Source organism: Delphinus delphis, chromosome 17 (genome assembly GCF_949987515.2).
Source record: "Delphinus delphis chromosome 17, mDelDel1.2, whole genome shotgun sequence".
Lineage (NCBI taxonomy): Eukaryota > Metazoa > Chordata > Mammalia > Artiodactyla > Delphinidae > Delphinus > Delphinus delphis.
The window spans coordinates 78,000,903-78,028,221 of NC_082699.1; the positions used below are offsets into that span (position 1 = coordinate 78,000,903).

At 49.7% G+C, this 27,319-nt stretch overlaps 2 protein-coding genes across 4 annotated transcripts in view; one reads left to right on the forward strand and one right to left on the reverse strand.

The window, feature by feature from the left end:
• Positions 1–8,043, forward strand: part of DENND3 (DENN domain containing 3) — a 59,572-nt gene extending 51,529 nt beyond the window's left edge. The window contains exons 21-23 of one of the 2 annotated variants that reach the window (XM_059995250.1): positions 5,871–5,989; positions 6,070–6,207; positions 6,327–8,043. In XM_059995250.1, coding sequence (XP_059851233.1) covers positions 5,871–5,989; positions 6,070–6,207; positions 6,327–6,530 — 461 coding nt within the window. In that variant the 3' untranslated portion in view covers positions 6,531–8,043. The remainder of the gene's footprint in view (positions 1–5,870; positions 5,990–6,069; positions 6,208–6,326) is intronic. The other variant, XM_059995251.1, reaches the window with a different exon arrangement.
• Positions 8,044–22,405: 14,362 nt separating this feature from the next.
• SLC45A4 (solute carrier family 45 member 4) overlaps positions 22,406–27,319 on the reverse strand; it is a 73,789-nt gene continuing 68,875 nt past the window's right edge. For both annotated transcript variants that reach the window (XM_059995252.1, XM_059995254.1), the window contains 3 exons: positions 26,979–27,078; positions 25,671–25,882; positions 22,406–24,302 (listed from right to left, as the gene is read on the reverse strand). In XM_059995252.1, the coding sequence (XP_059851235.1) occupies positions 23,940–24,302; positions 25,671–25,882; positions 26,979–27,078 (675 nt within the window). In that variant the 3' untranslated portion in view covers positions 22,406–23,939. The remainder of the gene's footprint in view (positions 24,303–25,670; positions 25,883–26,978; positions 27,079–27,319) is intronic.

Here is a 27,319-nt window from a genome sequence, read left to right on the forward strand (position 1 = left end):
CTTCTCGTCGCGGAGGCTTCTCGTTGCGGAGCACAGGCTCTAGGTGTGCGGGCTTCAGTAGTTGCGGCATGAGGGCTCAGTAGTTGTGGCTCACAGGCTCTAGAGCACAGGCTCAGTAGTTGTGGTGCACGGGCTTAGTTGCTCCGCGGCATGTGGGATCTTCCCGGGCCAGGGCTCGAACCCGTGTCCCCTGCATTGGCAGGCAGATGCTTAACCACTGCGCCACCAGGGAAGCCCTGTAGATTTTTTGATGATGTCCATTCTTAGTGGTGTGAGGTGATACTTCATTGTCGTTTTGATTTGCATTTCTCTAATAATGAGTGATGCTGAGTGGCTTTCTTGTTTTTTTTGGCCATCTGTGTGTCTTCTTTGGAGGAGTGTCTAGATCTTCTGCCCATTTATTGATTGGGTTTTTTTTTGATATTGAGCTGCATGAGTTGTTTGTATATTTTGGAAGTTAATCCCTTGTCGGTTGCTTCGTGTGCAAATATTTTCTCCCATTCTGAGGGTTGTCTTTTTTGTTTATGGTTTCCTTTGCTGTGCTAAAGCTTGTAAGTTTCATTAGGTCCCATTTGTTTATTTTTGGTTTTATTTTCATTTCTCTAGGATGTGGGTCAGAAAGGATCTTGCTGTGATTTATGTCATAGAGTGTTCTGCCTGTGTTTTCCTCAGAAATTTTTTTTTTTTTTTTTTTTTTGTGATACGCGGACCTCTCACTGTTGTGGCCTCTCCCGTTGCGGAGCACAGGCTCCGGACGCACAGGCTCAGCGGCCATGGCTCACAGGCCCAGCGGCTCCGCGACATGTGGGATCTTCCCGGATCGGGGCACGAACCCGTGTCCCCCGCATTGGCAGGCGGACTCTCAACCACTGCGCCACCAGGGAAGCCCCTCAGAAAGTTTTATAAGAAGTGTCCGGCCTTACATTTAGGTCCTTAATCCATTTTGAGTTCATTTTTGTGTATGGTGTTAGAAAATGTTCTAATTTCATTGATTTACCTGAGGCTGTCCAGTTTTCCCAGCACCACTTATTGGAGCGACTGGCTTTCCTCCATTGTATATTCTTGCCTCCCCCGTCATAGATGAGGTGACCATGGGTGCGTGGGTTTCTCTCTGGCATCTCCGTCCTGTTCCATTGATCTACATTTCTGTTTCTGTGCCAGTACCGTACCGTTCAGTTTGTTGTGTCTTGACGAAAGTATACACCACATAACCACCCGACAGTCAAGACACAGAACATTTCCATCACCACTGCTGGTCCCTCTGTGCCCCTTTCCAGGTGGCCCCCACTTGAGGGAAACAACTCCTGAATTCTGTTATGGACTTGTTGTGCTTGTTCCTGAACTTGCTATAAATGGGCTCTACAGCATGTGTTCTTTTCATCTGGCTCAGTTCCGGCAACATGATGTTTTTAGGACTCATCCACAGTGTCTGAATAGCAGTAGCTCATTCTTTTTATGGTGTGAATGCTACAGCTTGCTTATCGGCTCTCCTGTCACTCTTTTCCACCCCGTTTTATATCCCTGGCAGCGGATATGAGGCTTCCATTCCTCCCCGTCCTCAGCAGAACTTGTTATTATCTGTTTTTTTTACCGTAATCGTCCTCGTGGGCGTGACGCGGCATCTCGTTGCGGGTCTGGTTGCGTTTCCCCGATGGCTTATGACGCGGAGCATCTGTTCATGGACTGCTCGCCATCTGTGTGTCTTCTTCAGAGAAATGTCTATTCATACCCTGTGCCAATCAGTCTACTCACTTTCAAGGCGATTAATCGTATGGTTGAGTGTACCCTTATTTTTTTTCCATTTTTCACATCTGTACTTTTTCTTTTGTTCCTCCTTTCCTGCCTCCTTTTAGACTGCTCTTAAATTCAAGTTAATCTTCTTTATTGTCTTTTTAGCTCTATGTTCGGTTTTTTTTTGGGGGGGGGAGGGGGCCATGCCACGCAGCATGTGGGATCTTACTTCCCCAGCTAGGGATTGAACCCACGCCCCCTGCAGTGGAAGTATGGAGTTTTAACCACTGGACTGCCCAGGAAGTCCCTAACTCTGTGTTTTTTGTTCCACTTTTTAGTGGTTGCTTTAAGGATTTCAATGTGCAACCTTACCTTCTCACAATCTACTTTAAATAACTGTTAACACACCACTTCATGTATAATGGACACAGAGCACAGCAGTAAAATTAATTCCGTTTACCTCTTTCTCTCCCTTTCCTATTGTTGTTAAATGCAGTATTTTATTTCTATGATTGTGATAAACCTATTTTTAAAAATTTTGCCTGAGTGCTCAAGGGTCTTTCAAAGAAATTAAGAAAAAAATTATTTTTTGCCCACATATTTACCATTTCAGGTTGAGCTTCACTCCTTCTTAAAATCCAGGTTTCCATCTTGCATCACTGCCCCTTAGCCTTAAGAATTTCCTGTAGTATTTCTTCTGATATGAATCTGTTGTAAACAGATTCTAGGCTGATGGTTTTTATTTTTTTCCCGGCACACTAGAAATATCATTCCGTTGTCTCGCAGCTTAGCTCGTTCCTGACGGGAGGTCTGCCGTCATTCCCGCTGTTCTGCTGACTATAATGTGATTTCTGTAGCTGCTTTTAAGATTCTGTCTCTGGTTTGCATGAGTTGGACTACAGTGTGCTTGGGTGTGAAGGGCTTTGTGTTTATCTTGCTTGCAGTTTACTCTCTTGAATTTGGGGAAAACGTAACCATTACCTCTTCCATTATTTCTCTTGCCCATTCTCTCTCTCTGTGTCTTCTGGGATTCTAATTATATATTAGTACTATATATTATAATTGTATATAATTATACTATTAGTTAGACCATCTGATAATGTCCCACAGGTCTCAGGCACTGCTATAATTTTTTCCTTCTTTTTCTTGTGTGCTTTAGTCTGGCTAAGACCTGAACCTCTCTTCTTCTGTGTCCTGTCTGCAGTTAAACCTATCCAGCAAACTTTCATTTTAGTTCTAGAACTTCCATTTATTTTATAAAGAACTTTGATTTTCTCTCCTAAATCCTATATTCTTCACTTATCCTCTCCATATCTTTCTCTGAGTTTTAAAACATATTTGTAATTGTTGGTCTAAAGTCCTTGTCTGCTGGATACTGGATCATCTGTGGGTCTGCTTCTGTCTACTGTGTTTCCTGTTGGCTTTTAGTCGCATCTTCAAGCTTCACGTGTGTTGTGATTTTCACTGCATCCTGGATATTGTTAATGACGTGCTGAGGAGACTCTGGACGGTTTCCTTAGGTCTTGTTCTAGAAGGTCATTAAGTTACTGGCAGATCATCTTGATCCTGTGGGGAGGCTTGGTCTTAGGCTTTTCTAGGGTGAGTATATTTCAGTTCTGACCTTAGTCCTGGTATGTGGTCTTTGTTCTTACAGCATGGCCCTTTTAAGGTTTCGAGGAATGCCCAAGGTATATACCAAGCCTTTCCTACAGGGATGAGCTAGAACTTTGAACTCTTATCTCTGTAGCCCTGTGAAATCTCTCTTCAGGTCTTGAATGTTCCAGTTCTGCTGTTTATACACAGTTTGGGAGTCAGCCAAGGATTTGAGGAGAATTTATACATGCATTTTGGGGATCCCTCATTTGGGAGATATCCCCCCTCTATTTCCAGCCACACTGGCAGCAGCAGCCCCAAACTATACCCTCAACCCAAGATGGCCTGCTACGTACTGCTAGAATTTTTATCCCTCAGTGCCCCACAAAGAGCCAGGAAGTCCCCTCAGAGGAAGCCCACGTAACTGTGCAGCTCACTGAGTGTCTTTCTTTTCTCTCAAAGACCATATCCCTCAGCTTTGGTTGACCTCCAGTGACTGTCAGATGTGCGTGTGTCCATCCGTGGACGCATTTTGGACCAAAAGTTGCCTGTTAAGTATAGTGAGAGACATGGCAGATTAGAATGAGGATGGATAACCTTGTTTTCAGGATGGAATCCCTCTTATTTTTCAACTTAACGAATACAGTAAGTAGTTTTCCTATTTAACAACAATGAGAAAAGGACAAGAGGAAAGCAGGGCTTCTTTGGGTAAAAGAGAGTGTCTGCTGTGAAGTGTTGTTCCAAGTCTTTATCTAAACAAGGATAACAGCTAAAGCCTTGGTCACTCATCAGCTGTGGTCCGTGGGCACTGAGGTGTGGCCTGAGAGTGTGTGTGGTGGGGGACGGGTGACGCCTCTGACTCCTCCCCAGGCCCATGGCGAGGTGAGCCTGAGGGTCCCCGGCTTCCCTTTCTACTTGCGTCCCAGTATTTCAGACCCTGCATGCCTTCCCTGTGTCTGGATGGAAGCTGCCTTTCCTGCAGCACTGCCCCTCCCCCAGGCCTGGCGTTTCTGGGAGGGGGCAGACCCCGTCCCTGCTTCCTGTGGCCGGAGGTCTGCTCTGTGATGTTGTTGGCACACCTGTGGCTCAGGCTGCAGCCTCCATGTGCATTCAAGTTCAGATCCAGGCGCTGTCACCGATGACTGGTCACTTTGGGCTGGTCCCCTGCTCTCTTGGAGTCTCTGTTCCTTCATCTGCAAAGTGAGATGGAAATACCATCCCTCCCACAGGAGAGCACGCTGACGGCTGGGAGATGTGAGAGGCAGAAAGCGGGCCTTGGAGCGTCCGTGAGTGTGAGGGTTGGTGACAGTCACCCCAGAGGACCGCTTCCCCGGATCTCGTGGACAGAGCTCTCCCCAGGTCCTCCTCCCTTCCACCGCCCACGGCAGGCGTACCTTCCCTTTGGGTACCCGGCCCACCTCGAGGACAGTGATGGGTCTCACCCACATCTGTCGCCCCCGTCCCCCGCTCCGTGTGCAGCAGGGCCCCTACGTGCTCGCACAAGCAGGGTCGCTGTGAACTCCGCCCTGTGCAGTTGGCGGGCGGCGAGCGTGCTGGTCGGCACGCCCCCAGGGGCATTAGCGCCTCTTGGCAGGACTTCCTGCCACCCAGGTCTTGCTGACAGGCAGCGGCATCCTAGGGGCCTGTTAATTAGTCCAAGTGGATAATGGCATCTCGGGATAAAAGGAGGGATGCTGGGGTTTGCTTATTAGGTCTCAGGCAGGAAAGAGAGGTATGGGCAGGCTCTCGCCACCTGTGACTGAGAACCCAGCTGAGCTTCCGAGTCCTGAGGGCAGCCAAGGACAGAGGGGTCATTTCTCTGTGGACCTGGAGTCCACTCACCATGACGGGAAGCCGGAGCCCACCTTGGGGACTCGTGCCCCCTCCCTCTGGAGCCAGATGGCACTGCCTGAGGGCAGGGCTGTGTCCTCCTGTTCTGGTGGCCTCAGGACAGGGCGGGAGGTGGAGGACGCAGGCAGTAAAAGCCAAGAGAGGACAGCCCTGCAGCTCTTCACCTTCCCTTGAACCCGACTCCGTCTCCCCTGCACCCTTGATCTGACCTACCTGCGGTACTAATTTTGATGACCTGTAGCTCTCGTGATGTGGAAACTCTTGGTTTGCTGGAGTGAGTAACAGAAAGAGACAGAGAAGAGCTTAAACAGAGAGACGTGTCCCGTGGCGGGGCACCATCACCTAGAGCGCTGATCCTCACCGCCGGGGGTAGCAGATGCTGTGGCCTCAAGTGATAGGAAATGCCAAATAACCGTGGCAGGAAGGGTTCCGAAAGCCTCAGAAGAGGGTGCTGGACTCCAGCCGTTTCCTTGTCGGTAAAAATGGGGCTAATGGTCTGAGTGTCCCTGCGAGAAAATGCGAAGGCGCCACGGGGCAGCTACAGTTAGAGATGCCGACACCACAGTCAGATGTGGTACAGGAGCCGTGGCCCCACCGGGCACACCGCAGGTCACGCTGCAGCTCTCCCGGCGCTTTCATCCCTGTGCTCCGAGCTCGCTCTGCCTGCCCCTCATGCCGGCTCTTCCGCCCCGCAGGTACCGGTAACAGTATCGTGGTCGTGACCACGGCTGGATTTCTTCATCAAGAACTGAAGATTGGCGAGAACTTTAAAGAGATAAGCACCTCCTTCCTGGGTTTCCAGCTCATGCCCGAGGTAACCCGTGCGGCAGGTTGGGCCGGTGCCCCCGTGCCACTGGGCTGCCACCGCCCGCGTCGTGACCCGTTCCCCTTTAGCAGGAGCAGCTCTGGGCGGCCTGTGCCGGGTACGACGACATCTACGTGTGGAGCCTGCAGGACCTCGCCCAGCCCCCGCAGAGGATCCACCTGCAGGACTGCTCCAGGATCCACTGCATGATCCAGGTGAAGAAGCAGGTACGGCGGCCCCGGGGCTGCTGGTCAAGGCCGGGCCGGGAAGGACGTGGGTCTGCGGGTGCCCGAGAGCACCGCACACCTCTGAGTGGGCTGCCTGTGTGGTGCCCGTTTCTCCTCAGCAGATCTGGGTGGGCGGCACCGGGCTGTCGCAGGGGAGATCCAAGGGGAAAATCTACGTGATCGATGCCGAGAGGAAGACGGTGGCGAAGGAGCTGGTGGCCCACATGGACACGGTGAACACCCTGTGCTCCGCGGAGGACAGATACGTGCTGAGCGGGTCCGGCCGCGACGAGGGCAAGATCGCCATCTGGAAGGTCGAGTAACCCAGGGCGCGTGTGCCCTGTGAGCACGGGACGCGCCTTCTGCCGGCTCCTGGCGCCTCCCCAGAGAAGGCGGGTCTGAGCCTGGGGCGGGGGCACTGGGAGGGCCCCGCTGCGGGGGCCTGTGTGGCTCTCTGGCCTCAGTTACGAGCCCGATAGTGTCGCACTTTCTCTCCTGGACTTAGCTGATTAAACTGGACTGTTTCAGGCTGGGGGGCCTGTCAGGCAGCCTCTGCTGAGAAGTCGCCCTGTGCTACCTGGACGGCTCCAGAACCCACGACCTGGGCCAGCACCAGGCCATCCGGGAGCAGTTTAGCCGGAGCACCCGTGACCTGCAGACCTCGGGTCTTGCTTTTCCTCCACTTCACTCACTCGCCAGATACTAAGCACCAGATTCACAGGCGCCCGACAGCCAGACAGACACTGACCTCTTGTTCGCGGCAAAGCTCATGAGAAGGGGGGAGTTTTAAATGACCACGTTGTGGTTGAACAGGTTTGCACCTGCCCTTGCTGTCCCCCGACAGAGCAGGTGACCAGCGCCTGCCCAGGGAGGGGGACAACACTGGGTTGAGGCTGTCGGGACAGGGCTGGGCCAGCTGACGCAAGCGCTGGGTTTTTTCCTTTTAATTAATGCAACGTTTTTTATAATGAAAAAACCTAGAGACTTTTTCAACCAAAGGTCAGCATTCCATCTAAAATAGCACAAACAAACCCTTACGAGACACTCGTGTCCGTTTCCACTGCATCTGCATCCTAGGTGCACGGCGTGTATGTGTATGTAGGTGGTGCCTTATTATTTAACTGAGGATAATACTAGCTATGCTCTTACCTTACTAGCTATAAATATTTGCAAAAGGGACCTTTTGTACCTTTTTACCATTACCTTTGAGCTGTCGTCCCCCAGTTGTGAGCAAGGGAGGTTTTGGCACGGCTGCACTGCGTGAAGGCCCGAGGCCTGTCCCCTATGGGCCCACGATGCGCTCTGCCACAGGGGGCTGGCTGGCTGCCGGACCCTCCCCCTGGGCTCTGGGGACTTGGATAGACATCACGCTGGACCTCGCTCACCCTGAGAGGTCTGTGAGGGTCTCTGTCAGGTCCCCAGCACACAGCCAGGCTTCAGAGGCATCTGCAGTGCCTCCCCGGTGAGAGCTTTGGCTAGGCCTCCGGCTGTGCCTGCAGGACCCAAGCATTCTGGAGGGTCTGATCACTGACTGACACTTTGGAATGTTCTGAGACTGTGGTGCGGAGAACAGCCAGGCGGCCTAATCCGCCCCTCCCCTCCCCCCGCCACCCCGAGTCTGTCCTCCTGGGGAGGGTGTGTTCCCCTGACTGACTCCTAGAAGGAAGACTAGGCCAGCAGCAACTGGCAGAAGGTGGAATTCTGCCTCTGTAAACACATGAAAAATTCGAGTAAAAGCCTGTCAGAAATCCACGTAAATTATTGAATTCCAACCCACACGTAACCAGGTATTTTCACCTCGTCGGTAATAAATTCTCTTTTTCACTAAAACACTGCTGTGCGGTTTCCTTACTTTATCCAACATTAACTGGTGGCAGCGCTTTAAAATAATACAGGACTGCTCAACATCACTAATTATTAGAGATGCACATCCAAACAACAACGAGGTAGCGCCTCACACCAGTCACAATGGCCAACGGTCAAAAGTCGACAGATAACAAATGCTGGAGAGGGTGTGGAGAAAAGGGAGCCCCCCCCCCCCCCCGCTACACTGTTGGTGGGAATGTCAGTTGATACAGCCACTATGGAGAACAGTATGGAGGTTCCTTACGAAACTAAAACTAGAAGCACCATATGACCCAGCAAGCCCACTCCTGGGCATATATCCAGACAAAACTAATTCAAAAAGACACAGGCACCCCAATGTTCATAGCAGCACTATTCACAATAGCCAAGACATGGAAACAACCTAAACGTCCACCGACAGATGAATGAATAAAGATGTGGTGTGTATATAGATATATACACACATACACACAATGGAATATCACTCAGCCATAAAAGAATGAAATAATGCCATTTGCAGCCACGTGGATGCAACTAGAGATTATTATGCTAAGTGAAGTCAGTCAGAAAGAGAAAGACAAATACCATATATCATTTATATGTGGAATCTAAAATATGACACAAAATGAATCTATCTACGAAACAGACTCACGGACACAGAGAACAGACGTGTGGCTGCCAAGGGGCAGAGGGTTGAGGGAGGGATGGAGTGGGAGTTTGGGATTAGCAGATACAAACTATTACACACAGAATGGATGTACAAGTTCCTACGGTAGAGCACAGGGAAGTGTATTCAGTATCCTATGATAACCCATATGGAAAAGAATATTTTTTAAAAGTGTGTATGTATGTGTAACTGAATCACTTTGCTGCTCTACAGCAGTAACTAACACAACATTGTAAATCAACTATACTTCAATAAGAAAAATACTAGCCCCGGAAAAAATTAATACAGGATCATTTTGGATTTGTTCTTATTCATTCTAAGCACCTGTCAAGTTACTTTAATGCAGACTTTCCATTTCCTTTATTCTTGGTGATAATTTTCAAGATCTTATTTGACATTGATTGCAACTGAAATGAGTACAGAAAAATCAGAGGCTTTTAGGAAATGATCCTTTATATAAAAGAGGAAAAAGGTGAACAAGGGGGTTAAAAGGGGAATAGATTGGCTGGTGCAAGTGTATGGTTCTGTATTTATGTAAAAAGAATCTTGCCAGTGGAGTTTGTGGAAATGAAAAGGGCACTTTCATGCCTTCCGTGTTTCCTCTGTGCTTTGGAGAGATTCCACGATGAATGATTTGTCGTGGGAAGGCCCAAAATGAGCCAGAATTCATTAAACAGACCATGATGCCTTCCCTACCTCAGCTTTAGAAACCGGAATTAAACTGGTACCAAAAAAAGTGTTCATCTTGAACCAGAAGCTCGTTTACTTTAATGTAATTCCAGCTCTGCAGCCGTATTTCAGACAACAGACAAGGAAGCCTGGCTTGGGGGCTGGCACGGCGCCACGATGACAATGAAAAGCTCAACCCACTCCCTGGTCACGGGGAATATTTTTATGATTTGTTCTCGGAAGATGCGAATGCACTGCTTGCTCTCAAATGACAACCTTGGTATTGGATGTGATTGTAACATCTGAATTACAAGTGCATGACTTTGATCCATTTCTAGGGGATTCCTTAGGAAGATGAAGAGGTGTTTTATCCACATGACTAGGGAGGGCACAGTTGGAAAACCTGGCAAAGTTGCCCTGCTGTTGCTGCTGCCTGCAAATGTTTGTATCATATTTCTTGCAGGGACTTCCCTGGTGGTGCAGTGGTTAAGAATCCGCCTGCCAATGCAGGGGACACGGGTTCGAGCCCTGGTCCGGGAAGGTCCCACATGCCACAGAGCAACTAAGCCCGTGCGCCACAACTACCGAGCCTGCGCTCTAGAGCCCTCGAGCCACAACTACTGAGCCCGTGTGCCACAACGACCGAAGCCCGTGCGCCTAGAGCCTGTGCTCTGCAACAAGAGAAGCCACCGCAATGAGAAGCCCGCACACCGCAACAAAATCACCGCAACTGGAGGAAAGCCTGCGTGCAGCAACGAAGACCCAACACAGCCAAAAATAAATAAATTTATAAAATAAAATTTAAAAAAAAGAAAGAGATGTCCATGTCCTATAGCCCCTGGGACCTGTGATTGTGGCCTTATTTGGCAAAAGGATCTTTGCAGATATAACCAAGTTTAAGATCTCATGATGAGATGGTCCTGAACCCAAAGACAAGCGTCCTTAGAATGAGAGAAGAGACCAACACAGGGGAGAGGCCAACTGCATGTCGACTGCAAGAGCTGCACTTTAAATATAAAAATGCAAATGGAATAAGAGAAAAAGGATGAAAAACGTGTACCCTGCCAATGATAAGCATAAGGCTGGTAGAGCTGTTAATGTCGGCAAGACAGACTTCAACTGAAGGTGTACTTACAAGAAACAAACAGGGATGTGCACGAGGATGAGAAGGTCAGTACATCAAGGTGACACATGATGACCCTATGTGTATACGCATTAGTAATAGAGATTCAAGGTATGTGATGCAAACGTGATACAACTGGAGGAGAAAACAGACAGATCTGCTCTCGTTGGAGATTTAACACACTGCTCTCAGGAACTGATAGAACAAGCAAACAAAAAATTAGCAAGGCTATAGAAGATGCGGCACTATCAACCAATGTGACCTGACATTACAGAACACTACGCCCAACAACAGCAGAATATCCGTTCTTTTCAGGTGCACGTGGGGTGTTCATCGAGCTAGACCGTATGCTGGGCCACAAGTTGGAAAAGATTTAAATCACAGAAAATGTTCTCAGACCATGCCCAAATTAAATTAGAACTCGGGGACTTCCCTGGTGGTCCACTGGGTAAGACTGCGCTCCCAAAGCAGAGGGCCCGGGTTCGATCCCTGGTCAGGGAACTAGATCCCGCATGCGTGCCGCAACTAAGAGTTCACATGCCACATCTAAGAAGTCTGCATGCCGCATCTAAGGAATGTGCATGCTGCAAGTAAAGATCCTGCATGCTGCAACTAAGACCAGGCGCAGCCTAAATAAATAAATAAATTATATTTTTTAAAAACCTCTAATTAATTGTTAAAAAATCAACAGCAATAATTACACAAAAATCTCCATATTAAAATTATCTTGGAAATTAAACAACATACTTGCAAATAACCCATGGATCTAAAAAAAAAAAAATCACAAGGGAAATTATAAAATATTTTCAGCTGAATGACAGTAAAAACACAATATCTCAAAATTTATGGGATGCAGCTAAGGCAGTGCTCAGAAGAAAAATTATAGCTTTAAATGCCTCTACTAGGTTTAAAGTCAACAATCTGAATTTCCATTATAGGAATACAGAAAAATAAAAACATTTAATCCAAAACAAGGAAAGGAGGAAATAATAAAGATAAGACCAAATATCAATGAAATGGAAAACAGAATCAACAAAGCCAAAAATTCATTCTTAAAAATAATAGGTACGCTCTAGCAAGACTGATCAAGAAAAAAAAGCAAACACAAGTTACCAATATCACGAATGAGACAGAGGATGAAATCTTATAGCCATCAAAAGGATATCGTGAAAAACTTTATGGCAATATACTTGACAGCTTAGATGAAATGTATAAATTTCTTAAAAAACAACTTTATGAAACCAATGCAAGAAGTAGTTGAAAATCTGAATATTCCTATATCTATTAAGAAGTTGACTTTAGTCAAAAACCTTCTCACAAAGAAAATCCTAGGCCCAGTTGATTTCATTAGTGAATTCTAACAAACTCTTAAGGATGGAATACTAAAATTCCATAGAAACTTTCAGAAGAATAGAGGAGGGGAAGACACTTTCCAACTCACTTCAGGAGACCACCATGACCCTGTTCTAAAATCTGACAGTGATCTTACAAGAAAATAAAAGTAGAGATCAGTTCTCCTCATGAACATAGATACAAAATTCCTGAACAAAATATTAGCAAATTGAATCCAGTAATATTTTAAAAGGATAATATAGCATGACTAAGTGGTGTTTGTTCCAGGAATACAAGGTTACTTTAACATTTGAAAACCAATCTATATAATTCAACATATTAGCAAAATAAAGGACAACAACAAAAAAAATAAAAATAAAGGACAAAAGCCATAATGATCATCTCAATAGATGCAGGAAAAAAATTGACAAAATAAAATATTCATGATAAAATACCTTGGCAAACTAAGAATAGAAGGGAACTTCCTCAAACTGATAAAGGGCATCTACAAGAAACCTACAGCAAAAAACATCCTTAATAGTCAAAGTCTAATTGCTTTCCTCTAAGATTGGAAACAAGGCAAGGATGTTCACTTTCATCCCTCCTATTCAGCATGGTCCTGGAGGTTCCAGTCATGGCAGTAAGGCAAGAAAAATAAAGGAAGGGGAAAAGTACATTTATTCACAGGCAATTATGATTGTTTACATAAATCCTGAAAAGAAACTATTTTTTTAAATTAGGAAAGTAAGCACATTTAGCAAGGTCACAGCTCAAGATCAATATAAAACAAATTCTAACAGCAAACAATTGGAAAATGTAAAAATACTACTTACAATAGCATTAAGGACACATCAAATAGGAATAAATTTAAGATGTGTCAGACCTGTGCACTGAAAATTCAGAAACATTGCTGAGAGAAATTTTAAAAGACCTAAATAAATGAAAAGATACACCATGTTAATGGACTGGAACGTTAAATATTGTAAAGATGTTAGTTCTCTCCAAGTCGACCCAACAGATTCCATTTAATCCCAACACAACTTTAAAATAGATATAGTTGTCAATATATACTTATTAAAGTTGTGTTGGGACTTGGATTGGGATCAATTGGAATCTGCTGGGTCAACTTGGAGAGAACTAACATCTTGTACAATATCGATATAGATATATGGATATATTTGGAAATGCAAAGTAGAATAGTCACGATAACCCTTAAAAAGAAGATCAAAGCCAGAGGACTCACACTATGTGATTTAAAGCTTTACTAAAAGATACAGTAATTAAGACTCAGGATAAACACATCAGTGGAACAAAATGTAGGGCCTAGACACATAAGTGTACAGTCAGGTGATATTCAACAAAAATTTCAAGACAATTCACTAAGGAAAGTCTTTTAACAAAAACAACAGTGCTGCAATTAGTGGAAAAGAGAAAAAAACTCAACCCTCATCTCACTGTACAACCCTTATCTCACTACACAAAATTTAATTCAAGGTGGTTCACCTAAATGTAAAGCTATAAAGCTCTAGAAGCAAGCATAGAATATCTCTGGAACCTTGGTGTAGAGAAAGATTTCTTAGAAATGATACAAAAAGTGCTAAATACAAAAGAAAATTAATATATTGGATTCATCAAAATACACCATTAATGTGGTGAAAAGAGAAACCACAGATTGGGAGAAAATATTGACAGTGCTATATCCGACAAAGACTTGTATCCAGAATATATAAAGAGCTCCTACAAATCAATAAGAAGACAAACACTCAATTAAAAAATAGGCAGAAGATAACTTCACTAATGAAGCTATATGGTTGGCCAGGTTGAAAAGATGCTTAAAGTCATTAGTCATCAGGGGAATACATATTAAACCACACTGAAATACCACTTGGTGCTCGTTAGAATGGCTAATATTAAACATTCACGATAGCAAATAAAGATGAGGCTATTGAGCAAATAAATGGAACTCTCATACGCTGCTGGATAAAAACAGCATAACCACTTTGGGAGAGCTGTTTGTCAGTTTCTTTTAGACACATACCTACCCTGCAACTCCACAATACCACACTTAGTTTTTTTAACCCAAGAGAAATGAAAACATATGTCTACAGAGAGACTCTTATGAGAATGTCCATAGCATCTTTATCTGTAACAGCCCTACAATGGAAACACCCATCAAATGGAAAATGGATGTGATATATCCTCGCAATGGAATTCTATGCAGCAGTAAAAAGGAACTAAACAGCAACGTGTATGACTCTCAAAAGCATGCTGAGCAAAAGCAGACACAAAGGCTACGAACCGTTTCCATTTACAGAAGTTCAAAACGGACAAAAGCCGTCCACGGTGACCGAATTCATAATCAGTGGTTGCCTGTGGTACGGGGTGTGTGGGGGATTGAGCTGGAAGGCATCAAGAGAGAACTCTCCGGAATGAAGGAATTATTCCATGCAGATCGAGCGTTAGTTACTCAGGTGTAGGTATTTGTCAAAACGCTCATGGAATTGCACGCTTGGACCTGTGTGTGTCACTGTCTGTAAATTCACCTCACTTAAAAAACAAGACTACGGATTCTACGGCTGTTAAAAAAGAATTAGGGAATATTTTGAATTTGATACCAATAAATTTGACAACTTAGATGGAATGGAAAATCTATGTGAAAGGTATAAACAACCAAAGCTCATTTAAGAAGAAATAGATAACTGAATAGGCTTATTTACGATAAAGAAATTTAACCCATAATTTAAAACCTTCACAGGAAGAAAATGACATAAAGAACTCACCGATGAATTCTTCCAAATATATAAGGAATAAATACAAATTCTACGATAATTTTTTTCATAAAAACAGAAGAGGAGTTGAATGCTTACTATCTCATTTATGAGACTAACATTACCTTGCTACCAAAACCAGACAAGACAGTACAAAGAACAAAAATACAGACTAATTTCCCTCATAAACATTAAAGTCTTTAGAAACAGTTTAGAAAACCAAATCTAGCAATACATAAAGAGGACATTACCTTATGATCAAGTGGAATTCATCGCAGGAATGCGAAGTTGGTTTAATATTCAAGACCAATTGATGTCATTCACCATCTTAACAAATGCAAAAAGAGAAAACACAAGTTCATCTCAACAGATTCAGAAAGAGTATTTGACATAATTCAACATCGATTCATGTTAAGAACTCTCAGCAAACTAGGAATTGAAAGAAACTTCTTCAACTGGGTAAGGAGCAGCTACCAAAAAACCCACAGCAAAGGCTGTACTTACTGGTGAAGACTGAATGTTCTCACTGTGCAATCAGGAACGAGGCAGACTGCTTTCTCTCACAGATTGGGAGAAAATATTTACAAAACATATCTGATAAAAGACTTGTATCCGTGAAACTCAACAAGGAAAACAACTAAAAAACAGGACAAAAAAACTACGTTAGACATTTCACTAAAGATATACAAATTGCAAACACAGGAAAAGATGCTTAACACCTAAGGAAATGCAGATTAAAACCACAATGGGACACCATTACACCACCCATTGAACGGCTAAAATTTTTTAAACTACGCTGACTAGGATGCTGACAAGGATGTGCAGAGACCAGAGCCCTCATTCGTTTGACTGTGGGAACGCAAAATGGTAGAGCCCATTCTCAAACCCAACAGAAAAGAGTTTGGCAGTTTTTATAAAGTTAAAAATATACATACTCACCAATCCCTCTCAGGTATTTATCGAAGAGAAATGAAAATGTGCATTTCATTACTATACACACAAGTCTCCTACTCAAATGTTCCCAGCACGTTTTTTGTTTTGTTTTTTTTGCGGTACGCGGGCCTCTCACTGTTGTGGCCTCTCCCGCTGCGGAGCACAGGCTCCGGACGCGCAGGCTCAGCGGCCATGGCTCACGGGCCCAGCCGCTCCGCGGCATGTGGGATCCTCCCAGACCAGTGCGCCACCAGGGAAGCCCCCCAGCAGTTTTATTCATAATAACCAAAAACTAGAAACAATCCAAACGTCCATCAACTGTTGAATGGATAAACAAATTGCAGTACATTCATTTCATGGAATACTACTCAGCAATAAGAGGGAACAAGCTCATGGTGCCTGCAATAATATGGATGCATCTCAAACATTTACGCTAGGGACTTCCCTGGTGGCACAATGGTTAAGAATCTGCCTGCCAATGCAGGGGACACGGGTTCGAGCCCTGGTCCGGGAAGATCCCACATGCTGCAGAGCAACTAAGCCTGTGCGCCACAACTACTGAGCCCGAGTGCCGCAACTACTGAAGCCCACGCACCTAGAGCCCGTGCTCCACAAGAAGAAAAGCCACCACGATGAGAAGCCCCCGCACTGCAACGAAGAGTAGCCCCCGCTCGCCGCAACTAGAGAAAGCCCGCGCACAGCAATGAAGACCCAACACAGCCAAAAATAAAGTTTAAAAAAATTATGCTAAATAAGGGAAACCAATCACAAAATATTGCATATTATTATATTCCATTTATAAGAGACTCAAGAAAAGGCAAAAACTACAATGACCAAAAGCAAACGAGTGCCTAGGAGGTGGGAGAAGGGAACGCCTACAGAGGGGCACAAGGGAACTTCTTGGGGGGACAAAATATGCTGCCGTGAACATGTGTACGGAAGTTTTTATGTGAACATGTGTCTTCTTTCGCCTGGTATATCCCTAGGAGTGGAATTGCCGGGTTGCATCTTAACCCGACGTGTGTTCGACTTTCTGAAGCACTGTGTCATGCTTGCGGTGCTGGTTACACTCTCCACACATTGATCAGAACTTATCACTTAAAATTGGTCAATTTTGGGGCTTCCCTGCAGGCGCAGTGGTTAAGAACCCGCCTGCCAATGCATGGGGCACGGGTTCGAACCCTGGTCTGGGAAGACCCCACATGCCGCGGAGCAACTGAGCCCGTGTGCCACAACTACTGAGCCTGCACTCTAGAGCCCACGAGCCACGACTACTGAAGCCCGCGCGCCTAGAGCCTGTGCTCCGCAACAGGAGAAGCCGCCGCAATGAGGAACCCGCACACTGCAACGAAGAGTAACCCCCGCTCGCCGCAACTAGAGAAAGTCCACACACAGCAATGAAGACCCAACACAGCCAAAAATAAATAAGTAAAATAAATAAATTTTTAAAAAATTGGTCAATTTTATTGCCTGTAAAATATACCTCAAGAAAGCTAATATGTAAAGAAAAAATAAAAGTTGAAATCAAAGAGAAAAAGGAGGCAAATCATGATTAATCCTGAATTACACACTTTCCTGATGCTCAGTGCTCAGATTAACGAGATGACGCCAAAGGTCTACTCACTTTGTGCCATGCAGAGCCAGCCGAGTCCAAAGTCTCCTATGTGCATTGCAGCAGCTGTGCTGGGAACGGTGTCACTCTGGATCTGTCATCTACCGCCAGGAGGGCGTGTGGTGGATATGCTAGTTGCCGCCACCCCGCTTGGCAAAAGTCCTCTGTGGTCCTTCAGGCTGGGTCTCCTTCTTCAGCGTCCTGCTGCTCTCCACCCTTCCAGGACCCTGGGAAGAGTCCTACTCTTGTCTTTGAGAGTGCGTATGTGTGTTTTCTATCATTTCTAAGGGCCTGGAAAAGACACTGTGTGTCCACCTTCTGGTATCTCAGAGCTCAGTTTCCTGATCTAAAAATTATAAGTCTCTCCATTTTGTTGGCAGAATCAAGCACGTAACAGAATGATGTAAAAGGACTGTGCAAATGGGAAGCATATAAAAGCTTTATAATTAAAGCCAATGTGTCCTCTAGACCGAGTTTGAAGCCAAATGGGAGATTTCTAAGAATTCAACTCTTCAATAATAAATTTTTTCTTCTCCCACTCCCAGGAAAATCCTAAGGCACACGTCCCAGAAACACAAATTAGTGAGTTTTTAGAATGATAGATGAGGTATAGACAGACAGGTTAGACAGAAAATAGATAAGGTAAATAGACATAAATACAACTTTTTTTCTGATTTTCCGATAAAAATGAAACAAACACTCCAAACAAAAACCTCTGTTCATACTGTTAAAACAGTGTAGTAGACCCATATGTGCTAATAAGGAAAGATGATCAACTATTCTGCGAAACAAAAAAACGTACATTGCAAACTCTACACAGTCTGGTCCAATTTTTGTTAAAAAAAAAAAGATTGTTTCTGCTTTAGCACATGTGGGACAGATGTGGAGGCGTGCGGGTTGGACGGGGTCTGGGGCACTGCTTTTCCGTTATCTACCGCCCGTGTGTGTGCGTCCTCCAGCCAGCGGCCTGGAGTGGCCTCCCCAGGCAGGTGACTGCACCTGCGCCAGGTGAGGCGTGGCGGCGCCGCACCTCCGCCCCGCGCCAGGTCTCGCGGGCTTTGCGCATCCTGGGCAGCGGCTGGGCGGACACCAGGGGGCGCTGCGCGCTCGCTTAGCCGGGCCCTGGACTCCAAGCCCCTCCCCACGGGGAGGGCCCGCCTCTCGCTGCCTGCACAGCGGCAGGAGGGGCAACGCGCGGACCCTTCAGTCCCCACGACAGGGAGGCACGACCCCCTTGGTCCCCACGGCAGGGAGGTGTGGCCAGGTTCTGCCCGCGGGGGCGCTCAGGGCACAAGCGCAGGGCCAGGGCCTCCCAGTTTCCATCCTCCTGATGCCCAGGCGCAACCCCGGGACCCCGTGGTGATCTCGCCCCCAACCCCACCCTGCCGAGGGTCCGAGCCGGCCCCTTCGCCCCTCCGACATCCCCAGGCAGCCTCCCCAGTGCCCCAACTCAGAGCCAGCCTGCGGCCCACTGCAGGTCAGCAGCCTCGGAACAAATCAACCCATCCTGCGTTCATCTCTCACCGGCTGCGTGACCTTGAGCGAGCCCCTCCCCCTTCCTTTCTTCTGTTGCCAAGTGCAGGGTGGCTTGCAGCTGCCCAGGGTCCCACCCAGTCCGTGTGGCACACACCCCATGCCTGATGGCAGCTTGGCCGCTCCCTGGCTGGCTGGTGGTAACCAGGGCCGTTCCCGAGTTTTCCACCCTTCCCTGGAAGGCTCTCTTACCAGCCGTCAGGACCCCATTACCCACCCACCAGGACAGGCCTTGGCAAGGACGGGCTGCCAGACATTTGCCCACACCTGGCCTGGGGCCCCAAGCTCGGGGTCTGGCCTGAAAGGGCTGTTGTCAGGTCACCAGCATGCTGGGTGGTTATCGCCCCCAGCTGGCTCAGCCTGAAGCCCACCTGAGCCAGGTGAGGTGGGCCGAGCTGAGACCCCCACCCACCCACCCACCCCCCTCACCTCTGGCAGGTGCCCTGGAGGGCCTGGGAATTCTGACACGGGCCCCCAGGTTTGGGGCTGGGAGAGCCTCTGGGGACACTTCAGGAGCCCTTACCTAGTCCACACCCACTGGCAGCCTTTGGTCAGAGCGGGGCGTCTCTGTCCTCTCCACAATGGACCCACCCAGGTTCCAGGAGGGCAGGGGGCGGGCCTGGGTCCACAGCCAAGCCACAGGAGGGCCGAGGGAGGGGTTCTGGAGAAGTGACACAGACACACCCACGCTGTCACCTGGCAGGGAAAGGTTTATTCAGTTTCAACCACAGAGTGACAGAGCGAAACAGACATAGGGAGAGCCTGGTCTACACCGGAAAGTGAGCGTGTTACACAGACAGGACCTTATGCACAGGGATGGGGCAGAGAGTGCCACGCAGCCACATCTACCGGAAAGAAGCCCTGAGACCTAGGGCTCTGCATCAAGACACACGAACACCAGGCCGCTTGTGCCCACCTTATAAAAAAATGAAGTGATGTGCGATATTACTTCTCTTTATAATCCCTTTTCCTCATAAAACGTTATGTGTTTAACACACACTCATATCACTGCTAAAATCAGCAAGAGCTATTATAGCGCTCCAACTTAATTAAGTTGATAAAAAAAAAGTTGTCCTGTGGCCAGTTCACAATGGAACTAAATAAGTTTTGTTCTGAGATGCCTGGGGAGTCTCTCTGGCAGCAAGAGGCATTTCCAACAATTGGGTCATTCCGCCACCGAGAGAGTCTCGGTCCACAGCACGTGGAGCTGTGCCCCTGGCAGCCCGGGGTAGGGCAAGAGGGCAAGGTGGGCACTCAGCTCGGTGGAGGCCCAGTGGAGGCGGCCACTCCCCAGGATGGGCTGGCCAAGGGGCCAGGACGGCGGTGGGCGGCTCCCCACGAGGAGGTAATGACAACAGCCCCCAAACGTACCGGGTGCCCAAGGGCCACGATGAATCGACACCACTCCGCTGACAGCTGAGCCCCAGGAACGCTCAGGGGGTGGACCCTCGCGTTAGCCCTGTCAGGCAGGCCTGAGGCCCCAGGCCCGGAAGCGGGCAGGAGATGGATGGTGTGTCCTAGAAGCAGCTGCCTGCGGATGGAACACGGAGAGTCGGGCACGTCCGTTTCTGGCAGCAACCTTCCCAGGAGGCCCCTCACAGGGGTGCCTGCGCTCACAGCCGGGGCAGCCAAAGGTGGACAGAAGCCCGGGTGGAAGCCCAACAGCTCGAAGGTGGCTCATGTCCAGAGAATCTGGTGTCTGACAGCCTTGCTCTGCGCAGCTGTCCCTGTCACCGGCTGCTGCGCGCCCTCAGCTGCACAAGGGATCGGCTGGCACCTCCCGGAGCGTTTTTTCAGCTCAGGCTACAGGGGCCTGTGGTGCCCGGAAGGCGAAGGCTGGACAGAGAGGACGGCCCTTCCCCACAAGCTCTACCAGCCACTCCTGCCCCTGCAGGCTCTCAGAGGCTCCACCTTGGGGTTCTGGGGGGCCAGAGATCTACGTCTCCACACACTCGAGCCTTTAAGAAAACACACCCGAGGACCATTTGGAGCCAGCCGCCCTGCCTCCCTCTGGGGGACACTGCTGGTCCCCCCACCTCAGGGGCCCTCCAGCCACCCGGAGAACATCGCAGTGCTGACCCTGCCAACAGAATTGGGACCAGGTCCCACCTGGCCGACCTCGATGGCCCCTCGAGCCTCCCCACGGGGGCGCTCCCACACGGGGCAGACCCCCGCCACGTGTTTGGGGCATCGATTTGATTCTCCACTCAGCGGGCTTTTATAGGGAACCAGGGGTGCAAACCAGACCTATGTTACCCTATTTTGGTAGTAAGTCCATTTATATGACACGGCGACCAACCAAATCCCTGCCAAGCCCCCTGCTCAGGGACGCCGGGCCCTGAGCGGTGCCCACAGACCCCCGGGGCCCACAAGGCCAACTCCAGGGTCATCTCCAGCATCGGCCACCCGGCCAGCCTACCCAGGGGTTGTCACAGCCCACTGGTCACAGCCTGACCAGTCCCCTTGGCCGGAGCACCAGACAGAGGACGCTTCGAGTTAGCAGGCCACAGAGCGCCGCTCTGGGGCAGTAGCCCCACGTCGCCCTGAGGTACAGCGATAGGACACACCCCTGAGCCATGGGCGGCAACCACCGCGCTCACGCAGCCCGCCCGCCCTGCCTCTCGGCTCCTCTTAAGACACAAGGTGACGACAGAGCTTCAAGTCAGTGCGACCTGGGAATAACCTCACTGCAAGGATGGTGCCTGCTCGCTCCCAGGCGAGGGGCCGGGAGGGCAGTGCTGCGGGCCGGCTCCATGGCTGCCCCCGATCCAGACCGCAAGGCACCTGCCCTCCCAGACCGACACAGTAAGACACACTTTGGTCACAAACAGCCAGAGGCTTTGAAATCTGTAAAGCTCGATGGCAGGACACTCGCTTCTGCCCGGAGCCGCCAGCAGCGGCCACGCCCTTCCCTGCACGCCTTTATTGCAAGCACTTTCCAGGTGGTTCTTGTCCTAACAGTGACTTCAACAAATGTCCTTTGATGTCTTCGCTGGTGCAGATCACGGTCAACTTTAAGGCTGGGATCTCCAGGGTCAACACGCTTTCCAGGTGGTGGTCTCGCCACAAGCCCCTCTTGCTCCTATAAATCAAACCCCAGCCGGGCCCTGAGGGCCCTGGGTCTGGAAGGGAGCGCTGGCTGTGGATAGGGGCGGGCCCACGAGGGGTGGCCCTCTCCCCACCATCCCCGCCACCATTCCCATATAGTCTATGCTCTCCGGCCTCCCTGTTTTCTAGCTGCCAGGAGAACCCTCGAGGAGCAGCTAAACGCAGGCTGCGATCGAATCACAGCAGGAGGACCTACCATCCGAAAGCTATGAAGGCCACTGAACTGCATGTCAGTGACCTGCTGGGGGCACCCGCTTGGCTGGGGGGAGCGGGAGGCGAGGGGGAGGGTGTTGAGAAGCACACACCGGATGGCCAGTGGGGGCCTCAGGAACACCGAGAGGGCCTCCAGTGGTGGGAAGGGCTTTCCCATCCAAGCACGAGATTCCCAAGGTCATGCTCCAGCTATGATGCCATCGAAAACACTCCCATCTTCTGGTCGGTTCTCTGTGATCCTGGGCTTCTGAGGGAGGACACGTGGCCTGTGGACACGTCCGACATGGACAGGCACCGCTGCTCCTTGGGCACAAACCACAACCTACAAAGTACCACCAGCAACGGACGGGGCAAGACCAGAGGCTGTGGTCAAATACATCAAATACCGCTACTCCTTTCAACACACAGGAAATTCAAGTAGTTTATTTAAAAACTGCTTAACTTCATCTTGAAATATATGTTTGCTTTAGAATGATCATATTGCAGCATGATTCTCATGCATTTTAAAGTACTTTATTTAAAAAAACATCAACTTGAGGCAGCGAAGTATTACAATCCTCTCTCACTTTATCCGGGTAATGGGCGGGAGGCCTCCCTTCTTTCTCCTGAGATCAGTAAACCTAGACTGACCGTTCCAAAGAAGAAAAGCAGAAACTGCTTAGTTATAAAGAGAGTGTGGTTTGAAAAGCATTTCCAAACAGATGCAGCATGTGACGACCGTGCTTCCCCGGGGCCCGAGTTTGGTTCTCCGCTGAAACTAGAAACACCGCGCCGAGTTGACCCGTGGACTGGACCTTCCTTCCGTCCCAGGACCCACTTCTTCACCGTGAGGTGGCTCCGATTCCAGTGGCCAGCGGGGTGAGCAGGCGCAGAGGTCAGAAGGGTGCAGAGTGTCCGGCGTGTGGGCCTGGCGGTGGGGCGCCAGAGGCAGAGCCACACCGGGAGCCCTGCCCTCGTGATTTCCCGCACAAATGGTTTACAGACAAATCAAAGTGCAACACAAGGATCAGAGCCTCTCCAGGGAGCTTCGGACAGGACGACGGGCAGCCACACCCAGGTAGGCCCGCAGGCAGGGGCAGGTCTGCTAGTTCAAGGGCTACCCCGGCGCTGGCAGCCCATCCCAGCCTGCTGGGCGGGGGGTCTGGAATTGGCCCTTGTGAATTGCCCTGGTCACCCCACGAGAACCCGGGGGCCTCGCCTCCTCCTGGCTTTGGTGTCACTACTACTGTTGCCCGCCGCCCACGAACAGGGCTGCCCGGGCACAATGCGGCAGACTCTGAGGAAAACAGGAGATAGATGCTGTTCTTCCAAGAAAACCACAGTTTCGGGGGGAAAAAAAAAAAAAAGAAGAAAAAAAAATTTTTTTTCCTAAAGTAATCATAGAGAAAAATACTCTCCAATAGCTGCAGCACCAACAAAATGTGATGAGATCTGACTGAACGTCCAAATACCTGTAGGCATCCGCAGGGAAAAAAATTTGATAAAAATGTTTTAGTCACTGACTACATGACTGCTATCTGAAGAATTCAGATAAGATATAGCAAAATACATCAGATATTTTTTGTTTTCAATTATAACTTTAGAAATGCAAAATCCTTATTTTTTTCTACATCACTTATGGTCTATGTTGTAAATCTGGTTTATACTTTTAAACCATGCAGAATAATATACCTGCAGAGTAAAAGACAAAGTTGAAATTAAAAGATCCTTTTCAATAAAAAAAAAAGATTTCAAATGATTCTTTTTAATTGTGGGAAAAGTAATTAACGTGGTATTTTTGCCTAGTGGCGCAAAGCTACCCTACAACTACCGAGCCTCCACTCTGGTTTGCGCTGCCGCTAAGGCCACAGCAGCCAGCCTGCAGGGGCGGTGTCCCCCGCCCTCCCCGCCTCCCTGCCCACCCTGGAATGTGTGTGCACGGGGCGCGGCTCAGACCATCGACTGGGTCTCCGCGAGCCGCTGCGGGCCCTCCTTCCGGGACAGCTTCAGGACCGTGGGCTTCTCGATGCCGCTGCTCCCGCCTTCGCCCAGAGCCTGGGAAGACAGGCCCTTCTGCTCTTCCTTGGCCTCTTCAGACCCCTCTGGGTAGATGACCAGGAAGGTGGCCGTCAGGAAGCCCAGGAAAGAGCCCACAGAGGCCACCATAGGGATGACGCGCACAGTCCCGACCGCATCGACCACGCTGCCCAGGGCGGAGGCCACCAGGATCTGGGAGATATAGACCTGGCAGGAGAGGATGGCACAGTCTATGCCAAAGCCACGCTTGGAGTTCCCGGGGCTGTGGTGAACGTACTGCAAGAGAGGAGGACACAGGCGTGAGGGCCGGGGGGTCAAGCCGTCGATCATCCTTCCCAGGGTTTGAACATTAGCTCAGAAGCCTGGACACAAAACCTGCCTTCCCCTCAGCCTGCCTGTCCCCGTCCTCACCCGACTTCTATCGAACATATAGTATTGGAGGTGCTGGCCATTGCGATAAGGTAAGGAAAATAAATTAAACCTATTAAGAACTGGAGTATACATATAGCTGACTCACTTTGTTATACAGCAGAAACTAACACACCATTGTGAAGCAATTATACTCCAATAAAGATGTTTGAAAAAAAAGAACTGGAGGGGCTTCCCTGGTGGCGCAGTAGTTAAGAATCTGCCCGCCAATGCAGAGGACATGGGTTCGAGCCCTGGTCCGGGAAGATCCCACATGCCGCAGTGCAACTAAGCCCGTGTGCCACAAGAACTAAGCCTGCGCTCTAGAGCCCGCGAGCCGCAACTACTGAGCCTGCGTGCCGCAACTACTGAAGCCCGCGCGCCAAAGCCCGTGCTCCATGACGAGAAGCCACAGCAATGAGAAGCCCAAGGACTGCAACAAAGAGTAACCCCCTCTCGCCGCGGCTAGAAAAGGCCTGCGTGCAGCAATGAAGACCCAACGCAGCCCAAAATAAATTCCTTTAAAAAGAAATACAAATGAGAAACATAAGTATTGTCTTTAAGAAGAATTGGAAAGCAAGAAACAAAGCTCATTATCCATGGATGATGTGATTGTGTATGCAGAAAGCCCAGAAGAATCTATAAATATACTACAACAATTAAGAGAATACACCATACTTAGGGAATATCATAAAGGCTCAATACTATAAACTTTGAACTCTCTCTAAATTGATATATGTAATCAATGTGTTTCCAATAAAAAAAAATCCCAGAAGCTTATTCTAACGTTTAAATGGTCAAGAATACCCAAGACAATCTTGAAGAACCAAGTTGAAGAACTTATACTACGAGGTTTCAGGTCCTATTATAAAACTACTTAAGACAGTGAAGGATCACCTGTCTAAGGACAGACAGACCCACGGAAGAGAACACAGAGATGCCCCCAGACAGACACCTGACTTATGACGATCACGGCACGGCAGTGCGGGGGGGACACTGGGTCACAAGGCCATCCCCATCCTTTGTGAGGAAGCCAAAAAGTTCTGATCTACCTTAGACCACACACACGAAGTCCACCCCAGGTAGGCCACAGGCCGAGGGTGCGAGTGCGAGGGAAGACGTGAGCAGGAATGTCCCATGCAGCAGGGCTGGTGAGAACCCCAGAGCCGCCCACAGCTGCTGACCCTGCCCCAGGACCTCACCCACCCGCTCCCCACGCCCCCACCGGCCACGCACCTCCTTAATGTCGTGGTACTGCCCGAGCAGGGCGTAGGGGCAGTAGGAGATGCTCATGGAGACGACGCCCATGGTGCTGATCATGATCATGGCCACGTAGACGTTGGCGAACATGGCCATCACGGCCGTGCCGATGGAGAAGCCCAGCGTCCCCAGCACGTAGATGATCCTGATGCTCAGGTCGTAGTTGTCCAGGTACTTCTGTAGCAGGGCTGCCGGAGACAGGCCACCAGGTGACTGCCAGGCACCGCCCACGCGCTACCCTCCCTCTACCGCCGCACTCAGCCCGGCCCAGGAACAGGTGGCCGCCCCTCTTCTTTGCCCGCCAGGCCACCACATGGTGCTCCCGAACGGGCCACAGCTCACCGTGCCCCACTCGGCTGCCGGGGGCTCCGCACCGCAGAAGGAAGGCGGAGCTCTTGGTCCCAGACTCCATGACCTGGTGCTGTCCTGCAGCTCCCTGGGGCCTCCCTACCCTGCAAGGTCAGGCCTTCCTGATCCTTCCACCAGTCCAGGCCCACTCGGCACCCTCTTGGGCCCTGTGCCTGGTCCTGCCTCGAAGACCGAGCTGTTGCTGGTTTTCCTCGCAAGCACCCACCCCCTCTGGGTCTGGAAGGACTCACCCTTCCAGACTCCTGCTCACCCTTCCTGACCCAGCTCTCCCGAGAAGTCCTCTATTAAAGCATCGACAGCACTATGACCGTCATGAAGGCTGCCCGCTGCCCCTGGCTGTTATCTTGGTCATCCTCAGGTAAGAGCACAGGCAGGGGGCCCGGCCCAGGCTCAGCCAGGAGACCCCTAACTGCGGCTCTGCCTCGTTTCCAGAAGCTGTGCCAGCATGTCGCTCCCGGGACTGAAGTCTGTCACTCCCACCCCCTATCCTCCAGGACACAGCTGACCCCAGGGAAAGGCTGCTTGTCTCCTCCAGCCACCCTGACCTCCGGCAGGGCCCAAACATACCGTGTGCGCTCAGGCAGGACCCAGGATGCCTGCCTCACCTCCCCCTGGCTGAGGGCACAGCTCCTGCAGTGCCGCCACCCCCTGAGCCGCGGTCAGACCCCTCCCCGAGGAGCCTGGGCAGGCGCCTGCCCAGAGGACAGCCCACGGCGGGTCTCAGGACACCGGTTCCCAGTATCAGGCTAAGGTGGCTTATTCCCAAGGTGAGGATGAGTGGATTTCTACGCTGCTGTCCCTGAGGGGTGGCCCTGTCTGGTCAGGGCCCGCCATCCACAGAGCAGGATGCCCGTCGGTCTTGCCAGTCATGGAGCACGTCCAGACAAACGGCTCACCTGACTGGGGGCCGCTTACCCGAGCAAGTCGCACCGGTGGCCGCGTAGATGACCAAGCCCCAGCAGCCCATCTTCACGCCCGCGCTGTAGGCCTGCCATGCGGTCGAGTTGGATGGAGCCTGTTCCAGAAACGAGACTGGGGTTCAGGGGTGGGGACAGCGTGCTGTACCTCTGGGCAAAGGAGGCCACTGATGTGGAAATTTACATCTCGGCTGCAGGCGAGCCGTGCAGCACTGTGGTAGCACCGCACGGAGGAAGGAGCAGCCGTGGCCTAGGCCGGGACCTGTGGCAGATCGTCTGCACCCCCAGCCTCGCTCCTGCCCCGCCTCTGGCAGATGCGACCTACAGCTCCTGCCTCTG